Source organism: Rhinopithecus bieti, unplaced genomic scaffold (genome assembly GCF_001698545.2).
Source record: "Rhinopithecus bieti isolate Rb0 unplaced genomic scaffold, ASM169854v2 scaffold_11787, whole genome shotgun sequence".
NCBI classification, from domain to species: Eukaryota; Metazoa; Chordata; class Mammalia; order Primates; family Cercopithecidae; genus Rhinopithecus; species Rhinopithecus bieti.
In genome coordinates this window covers 337,631-347,594 of record NW_016806926.1, presented here as the reverse complement: position 1 = coordinate 347,594, position 9,964 = coordinate 337,631, and the positions used below count along the sequence as shown (strand labels likewise).

The following is a 9,964-nucleotide window of genomic DNA, read 5'->3' as shown; positions in this document are numbered from 1 at the left end:
ATTTGAGAACTGGTAGGACTGTATCACAGGATACTACTATAAAATATTTTATAAAAGAAAGTGTTTTTAAAATGTGCTGTGTGACTTGAAAATTGCTGAGGACAGGTGATGGGTCCCAAGTGTTCATTATATCATAATCTTTAGTTTTATATATGTTTGACATTTTCCATAATAAATTCTTAAATTTTTTTAAAGTTGTTCCCTTTCTTACTGTATGCTGTTTAAGTAGACTAGTGTAGTAATTTATCTTGTAATTCAGAGACCACTGAAAAAGAAAACTAACACTCTGTAGCTTAAGCATATTTATAATCAAATCTTATAATCATGAACTCATGCTATAGGCTTTTGCAATCCTTCTAAAACAGAACTTTATATTAATAATGTATATGCTGTCTATATATGCTATATATACATTATACAATATACACAAATATATATACATTAGTACAAAAATAATCAATTTGTTATGTGGAAAGCAATCATGGGATGATTTAAATTGAATATAAATATCTGCACAATTTTGAAATATACATTTGGCCATTATTATGTATTAGATCCCAGAACACATTATTTCATAGACGCTTTCCTCAGGGTAGTTTTCTCTACTTAATCACTGGGAAGAAACTCACCTTTGCAGCAATTTCAAGTCTACTTCACTAAGAAAATAAGAGCATTGACAATACCTCCTTCAACTTTCTTCCTGCCCTATCCTCCCTTCTGTTGTTTCCCTCTCTCATCCTTTTAAGGAACTGTAACAGGCTGAACAAGTATACAGGTTCCAAAGCCAATATATTATTGTGCCTAACTCCTCAGTCAGCCGTAACAAACCCTCTGAATCTCAAATTGGTGGTGAATAGCTATCCCTAATTCAGTTGTGTAAGGAGTGAGTTTCAGCTGTTACATCCTTCACCTTCCCCTCAATTAGCATCATCCTACATCGAACCTACACTGTGTTCTTAGTACATCACATACCCACTTCCTTCCGGCCCAAAGAGTAACCTAAACTGTCGCCTCTATAAGGTGGCAGAGAGTTAAAGTTACTTCCTGTAGTTATATCTAAAAGGTAAAACTGTTGTTTTATTTCTGCTTATTTCCAAATCCAATAACCACTTCTCTCAATGTTCATTGTACTCTGCTGCTCTACACTATTAGCAATAATAATTCTGTATTTTCTTTCCCTTGAAATCATCGTCTGCTCTTTTGGCTTCAATTTACACCTTCATATAGATGATACCAAAATCTGTAGTTCTAGTTACCATCTCTTGAGTTCTCAAAAAGAACTTCCAACTACCAATCAAGCAACTAATTCCATGTGGTGAGATTACCAGTATCTCAAGTTTAAGGTACACAAACAAAAAAATTATTTTATCCACCTTTTGTACCCAAAGATATTCCTGTGTACTTTACCAAAGTAAATACATTATCAACTTTACTAACACTCCAGAACATCTTTAACCCTTAACTTTCACTCAAAATGCCCCCTATTTAATTACTTGTCAAGTCCTGTTGATTTTTACTTAATGTTAATTCTCTTACTTTCTTCTGTAACCTTTTTTAAAATCATAGTTCAAGACCCCTTTCATTCCACCCTGAACTATGTACAATAGCTAAATAGTCTCTGCTCTCAATGTTTTCTCCCTCTATTGTTCAACCACCATATTATCCATCACAATAGCATTCACAACTCTTCAGAAACTGACTCATATTTGTTTACAGTCTTTCTCTTCCCTCCTCCTCATCATGGGCTCTAATCAAATAGAGCTTCTCACATTCTCCAAGTATGTCTCATACAATACACATGTAAAAATACGTTCTCTTCTTTATTATAAGTTTGGCTGTGATCTTAGTGTTAACTCACAATATATCCTAATTTTCCTTTATTTCCTATGTTTTATCTGTTTCCACAATTCCCACTGTTGAAGTTCCTTTTTGTTCTTTTGTGACCTGCAGTAACTTATCAAAGTGGATTCTAAAGTTGGTGCAGCTTTCTACATCACCACTATCCCTTAATATTTTTTCAAGTATATTATTTCCTTTGAAAAATCTGTATTATAGTGGCTAATACAAAAGTCAAGAAAATATTTCAGATTTATAGGTCAGCTCTACTCACCAAGGGTTCAGCCATTACCACTTCAATTTTCTTTTCAGCTTGAACAGCAAATTCTGCAAAAAGGCTCTTGATGACATATTCCCCAGGTTTGACATCTGGGTCAATCGTAATGTTTGACATGATGATGTTCTTTTCTCCCCAAGTGGAATGAAAGTTGGAAGAAGCACAGTACTTATTCACTTTGCTGACTGGTGCTGAAGCTAAAAGTAAAATAAACAAAAGAACTCTACTTTAATAATCAACTTAAGAGGCCTACCGTAACTACCCTATTTCCTTTGTAAGCTGCCTCTAACCCTCAACCAGTTCTCCCAGTCTCCTCTACCACAGTCCATTTTGTCTATTTCACTTGTCACTTTCTAACATACTAACATATTTATAATTCAATTACATATCATGTATATTATATACTGTTTCTCTCTCCATCCTACTAATGTGGAAGTAAGAACAGGGATTCTCTTTTGTTTTGTTTTGTTGTTGTTGTTCACGGTACATCCCAAGTATCTAGAACAATGCCTAGCATAGATCAGGTGCACAGTATTTGCTGAATGAATGAATGGATTCTAATCAGAGAGTCAAATGCAATAAAGGAAATAAAACAGATGTGAATAAATGAAACACAAATGGGACTGGGGAACTGAAAAACAACACTACTTTGGAAAATATGCTCAGTGAAGACCTCATTGCAGAAGCTACATTTAAACTTAGGCCTAAATGATTTTTAAAATGAGGGAGCAAGACAAAGCACCAGGAACAGAAAACACAAGACTAAATGTGCATGGTTAAAAAACAGAAAGACCAGTATGGCTGGCACTTAAGGGAAGAAGCAGAGGTGGAAGGGGATATGCGATAAGGTCAGAATCAGTAGTCAGGGAGCAAGTCACAGAAGACCTTTAAGAATTTTGTAAGAAAATTCGATTTTATTCCAAATGCAATTAAAATTCAGTGGAAAGCATTAATATGGAGAGGGATAGGATCTGGCTTTCTCTTTATAAAAATCTCTCTGGCACCTCTGGAGAATCGATTGAAAGAGGAAAAATGTAGACCCAGGGAAGCCATTACAGACATCTAGGTGAGATAATTGCAGCTTGGACTAAGAGGATGGTAACAGCACAGGAAAGAAAGAAAAGTATTTAAGACTTGTCATATATTAGTGGGTTAATCAGTGAAGTGAGAGAAAGGAACTAACGATGACTCACAGCATTTTTACTTGAATCACTCAAAGGATAGTGGTGCCATTTACTCAGATGGAGATGACACGGGGCTGGCAAATAGTAAGCTGCATCAGGCTTGGCCCCAAAAGAAGACACACCACTGCATGCTGTGTGGCTTCACCTACTCTGTTCTTCTGACTGCCTGGGCAGCCTACTTGACTTCCTACATACAAGTTTTCCAGTCACCTCCATATTGATCCCATATGTTGTTATGTCGATCCCATATCCTCTAACTTCAGCTTATGTTGCCTTTTTCGACTTAGAATATTCATGGAGAAACTGTAAGTCTGTGCTTCTCCACCTCAACCTGAACTCCAGAGACTGCCCTTGAGCCCCTTCCTTTAAAAAGGAAGCAGAACACAATTACTCAAATTCTGATTTCCTGTGTTTGTGTCTATGTGTATATAACTATAGGATAATAAATTTGTTCTAAATACATAAATTCAAAACTTACTAAAAACTTTTTCTGTCAAATTAAAAAAAACTTAGTCTACCACATAGGTCAAAATACACAAATCTGTAAAAGTAATCTAAAGAATATCACAAATTATTAATATTATATCTAAAGTAAGTACCTTTGTATCATATCATGTTAAAATACATTATGTACTGTATTCTAGAACTAAAATTATATAATAAAACAACTCAAAACAAAAACTCATAGTCCTCTGAACACAGTGTACATTATTTTAAACAATGACCTGTTTGTTTACTCTGTTTCATGATCCAACATTGTGTATTATCAAAGAGGGAATCTGTTAACAAATGTCATTGTGGAAAAAAAGAAGAGCTCTCAAATTTTTAAAAAATTATTTTGGATCATTAAGAGTACTATAATTTAACTTAAGGTAGTGGATACAAACTATATCTTTTCCTTTAATTAAGATTCATAAGGTTATAACAGTTACAAAGTTTCTCCAGCTTTAACTTTACAGTAAATGTAACTAAACAAGAACCTTATAAAAAAAAATAAAAAAAAAAAACAAGAACCTTATAACTAACCTAGTACTTCAATTCTAAATTTTAATGAAGTAAAAACTTTTAAAATGACATTTTAGCCTTTAAACATTTTTCCTACAAAGAAAAAAACTTTACTTAAAATGACTTCACAAATAACTTGCCTTTACTGTTACTTTCTTAAAANGATCCTATATATGTGTATATATATATATGTATATATATGTATATGTATGTATATATATATGTATATATATGTATATATATATGTGTATATATATATATATGTATATAAAACCAAAGTAAAATTAGACAGCAGGAAAAAATATGTGGGCATATAATAAACACACAGTTAATCACTTTTGTTTCTACACACAAAGCTGTGATGAAATCAACTAGCAAAACACCCATACCCCCAAACTGAAATAAGGACAAGGACATGAACAAACAACTTACAAACAATAATGGAGGAGTCCAGTAATATTTAATTTCATTAATATTCTGAACACAAATAAAAATCAGGTAACATTTTCATCCATCAAAGTTGTCCCCTCAACTTTATATTTCATCATAATGTTCAGCCTTAGTAAAGACATGTGAATTCTTTTCATTTTCTGCTAATAGGAGAGAAACAGGGATGATCACTCCAAGCAGCAGAAGAAAGGCTAGCTTCCATATAACTAGATTAAGTTAAGTTACCTGACTTCTTGCATTAAATACCTTATAATGGTAAGTTGTAATATTTCTCTACATGCTAACCCAAAATTTTGAAAGATTTATGTAAGCCTATGAGAGAAGAAAGACATAACTGTTAAGCTAAGTCTTAAGACTGCAATTCAAGCATTGAATTACAAACTGGAAAAATCTCATGTCATATTAAACATACTTGGAATATAAATCTACTAAACTCTAACTGCTAATAATAAGAATAAAACAGGACCTGAATAATTAAAATTTGGGAATCTAAAAGTTAACATTCCTGCTCTGTCTCTTAAAGCTCAAATAAAACTAAATATCAGTATTTTGGATGGCTTACACTCTCCATAGCACTGTATTTAGTATATTTAATAAAACAATTGTCTTTTCACACTGATGAGACTCCTAAACCATTACAAAATAAATTTAAATTCAGTCAAAAGAAGAGAAAAGTGAGAAGAGAAATAATGTATAACTCTTACAATTAGGTGTGTCTGAGTTCATTACAGCAGCAGATCTCTGCTTTTTTCTGACTCCATTATGCTTTTATACACAACATTCTGAATAGTAACAGCCCTCAAAATACACACTAGTTCTCAACAATTGGGGTATTTTAAAATCCCTACAGGTAGATGTGGTCTAAAATAACCAAAATGAAGACTGTGGAAGCTGCCTCTAGCTTCCTCACCCCCAAGAAGAGGTCTTTAAGGATTTAAAAAAAAAAATCTTTGTGCTACTACCTCATAGCCACAAACTTACATAGGTATACACATATTATATGCATATATTTATGAACACACTTACATAACAGAAATTTTTACATAACATACAATTGCTTAGTATTACAATAATTATTATTTATACATCATATTGTCTAATAATAAAATTTTGATGACTATCTACAAAAGAAAAGTAGAAGGTAAAGGCTTTGGAACAAGAACAAAAGTAAAAAATATCTGTGACTTTACAATCAGATACCATCTCACGCCAGTTAGAATGGCAATCATTAAAAAGTCAGGAAACAACAGATGCTGGAGAGCGTGTGGAGAAACAGGAACGCTTTCACTGCTGGTGGGACTGTAAATTAGTTCAACCATTGTGGAAGACAGTATGGTGATTCCTCAAGGATCTAGAACCAGAAATAACATTTGACCCGGCAATCTCATTACTGGGTATACCCAAAGGATTGTAAGTCATTCTACTATAAAGACACATGCACACGTATGCTTATTGTGGCACTGTCCACAATAGCAAAGACTTGGAACCAACCCAAACGTCCATCAATGACAGACTGGGTAAAGAAAATGTGGCACCTATACACCATGGAATACTATGCAGCCATAAAAAAGGATGTGTTTATGTCCTTTGCAGGGATATGGATGAAGCTGGAAAACATTCTCAGCAAACTAACACAAGAACAGAAAACCAAACACCGCATGTTCTCACTCATAAGTGGGAGTTGAACAATGAGAACAAAAGGACACAGGGAGGGGAACATCATACACTAGGGCCTGTTGCGGGGTGGGAGGCTAAGGGAGGGATAGCATTAGGAGAAATACCTAACATAGATGACGGGTTGATAGGTGCAGCAAACCAACATGGCATTTGTATACCTATGTAACAAACCTGCATGTTCTGCACGTGTATCCCAGAACTTAAAAGTAAAATTAAAAAAAAAAAAAATCTGACTTTAAAAAGCAAACACAAAATTTTTAGTTTAGAAAGCAGCCTACCCCCCAAGTTAATTGGTATATATCAACAAACTTCTTCTGAAGCTTATATGCAAAGGCAAATAACCCAGAACAGCCAGCACAATATTGAAGCAGAAGAAAACTGTCAGAGGACTGACAGGATGTGACTTCAAGAGTAATCAAGACAGTATGGTACTGGTTAAAGAACAGACTAACCGATCAATGGTATAGAATAGAGAGCCCAGAAACAGATCCACACAAATACTATCAACTGATCTTTGACAAGTAAGCAAAGGCAATTCAATGAAGAAATGAGACCTTGCCACAAATAATAGTGCTGGAACAACTAGACATCCACATGCTAAAAAGAAAAATCTAGATACAGAACTTATACCTTCCACAAAAATTAACTGAAAATGGATCATAGATCTAGATGTGAAATGCAAAACTATTAAACCCCTAGCAGATAGGAGAAAATCTAAGTGATCTTGGGTTTGACGGGTGACTTTTTAGTCAAAACCATGATCCAGGATACTTTAAAAAAAGTATTAAAATGAAGCCTCGAGCTCTGCAAGACACTGTTAAGGGCATGAAAAGACAAGCCACAGATTGGGAGAAAAAAATTGCAAAATACATACTTGATATAAGACTGGTATACAAAATACATAAAGTACTCTTAAAACTCAACCACCAGAAAACAAACAACACAAGTAAAAAATGGGCACCAGATTTAATACACCTTACCAGAAGAAGACATACAGATGGCAAATAAGCATATGAAAAGATGTGCAACTTCATATGTCTTCAGGGAATTGCAAATTAAAACAACAATGATACACTACTACATGCTGAATTAGAATGACTAATGTCCAAAACTAACAACACCAAATGCGAGGACATGGAGCAACAAGGACTGTCATTAATTACTGATGGGAATGCAAAATAGTACAGACACTTTAAAAGATAGTTCGGTCATTTTTTTTCAAAACTAAACATATTCTTACCACACGATCCAGGAAACATGCTCCCTTGTATCTACCCACAGGAGCTGAAGACGTATGTCCACAAAAAATCTCCACATGGATGCTTACAGCAGCTTTATTCATAACTGTTAAAACTTGGAAGCAACCAAACTGTCATTCAGTAGGTGAATGGATACACTGTGATATATTCAGACAATGAAATATTACTCAGTGCTAAAAAGAAATGAGTTATCAAGTTATGTAAAGACATGAAGGAACCTTAAGTGTATATTTCTAAGTGAAAGAAGCCAATCCGAAAAGGCTACATACTGTATAACTACAACTATATGACATTCTGGAAAAGAGTCAATAAAAAGATCAATGATTACCAGGGCTTGGGAGAAGGGAGGAATGAATAGGTGGAACACAGTATTTTTAGGGCAGTGAAACTCCTCTGTAGGACAATATATGGTGGATACATGTCATTATACATCTGTCAAAACCTACAGAATGTGCAACCCAAAGAGTTAACTGGAACGTAAACTTTAGTTAATAATAATGTCTCAATATTGTTTCATCAATGGTAACAAACATACCACACTAAAAGGCAGAAATTGGGAGTGGAGGGAGCCTATGTGAGAACTCACTATGTTCTACTCAAGTTTTCTGTAAACCTGAAATTATGTTAAAAAATAAAGCTGATTAATTTACAAAATAAAAGCCAAAGAAAAGAATAACAAGCCTATCCTATCCCTGTCAGCCAGAACCAAAGTGCCTGGGAAGAGTGAAAATAAACAACAGCTCAAGCTGGAGCTTAAAATAACAACATACTTGGATCACGCTCAAAGACAGTTCACAGTTTATAAGTCAATTAAAATGAAAATGTCAAAAACACCAATCGGCTTATATGGCAGATAGATTAAAAGTAGTAAACAAAAAAAGCAAAATCAGCATTGAGGAATAAGAGCAAATAGCAAATTTCAACTTCTGGTGAGGTCAGTTGAACTGGTGTCAGTACCAGACCTTTCAACTACCTATCCAGAGGAAAACTGTACATTTGAAAGCAACTAATGTGAAGAGGAAAAAAGGAAATACAAGTAATGTGTATGCTGTGTGTGTTGAGAGTTGTAATCAGAAAATATCATTTGATGTACAGATATAGCTTATCAAGAGCAGAGAGTGGGCTTTAGAAGGCAAGGATACCTCAAAATTCCTCCATGTTAGTGAAAAGCATACCAGATGCTGTTTATTTCCAGTGGGAAAAAAACATAATTTAATATATAAAATATTATCTTTTTAGTCTAACAAATCTATTCTTATTTCAAGTAATATGCTGGTAAATGGCTCTCTTAAAAACAAAAGAAAACAAAAGGCAGGGGAGAGGGTCCCAATTTGTAGCTTTTGCCAATATCCCTGGTATAAATATTCATACCCCAGAGGCACTTAAGCCACGAATGGCTTAACGACTGGCTTGTAGGAATTAGATCCAGAACATCACTCCTAGTTATAGTGTATTTATGATGAAGAAACTGACTCCAAATTAAAGCTACTGTCACATGGGAGTGGCAGCGCTGGAACACAAACTTGGGTCCTGGTTGCTAAGAACTTTCCATCAATAACTTCATTTCTTCCATAATCACCAAATGCGGATGGATGCTTCCCTGCTTTAAAGGTCCAAATTCTTATCATACTGTTTGCTTAAAATAAATATTTCCCAAATCTAATATTTTGGTTGTATCTTCTAATTCATTTGCTTAAAAAGAGCAAAAAAGTCTCCCCATTTCGATTAACTACTTATCTATATTTTAATTCTTCTTCAGTTCGCTTTATTTGTTCCATTTAAATTTGTCATCCAATTGTAACTTATTTGAGTTACTGATACAAAATAAAGATTTTATCTTTTTTCCTCAATATTTAATCAATTCTCTTGGGTTCATTTACTGAAATTCTGTCACTGATTTACTCACTATCATAAACTAAATCCATACTCAAATATGCTTTTCTAGGCTTTCCATTCTGCTCATTAAAAATCTGTGTTTGTGTGAGTACCAGACTTTTAATTGTTACACCTTTATAATAGGTTTTATTATTTGCAGAGACAAATATTCCTATGTATTCACCATCTTCAGTTATTGTCACTCATACTTTCAAGCTTACACATACCTTCACAAACTTATGTGAAAAAAACTTGACATCTTTATATTATAAAACTTTTTGGCTTTTGACACACCTCCATTAACTCATCTTCTTTTGTGTACCTAGAGAAAAAAAAATGTATACTTTCCTTCAGAGGAGAGATCTAACTCTTATTAATTCTATACCTAAATACTTTGTTTC

The 9,964-nt window shown here is 33.9% G+C and overlaps 1 protein-coding gene across 1 annotated transcript in view; it reads right to left on the bottom strand.

Annotated features, from left to right (window-relative positions):
- The window catches only part of FRYL (FRY like transcription coactivator), a 294,438-nt gene that overhangs the window by 155,587 nt on the left and 128,887 nt on the right, over positions 1–9,964 (bottom strand). The window contains 1 exon segment of the mRNA XM_017878697.1: positions 2,111–2,310. Within this exon segment, the coding sequence (XP_017734186.1) occupies positions 2,111–2,230 (120 nt within the window). The 5' untranslated portion in view covers positions 2,231–2,310.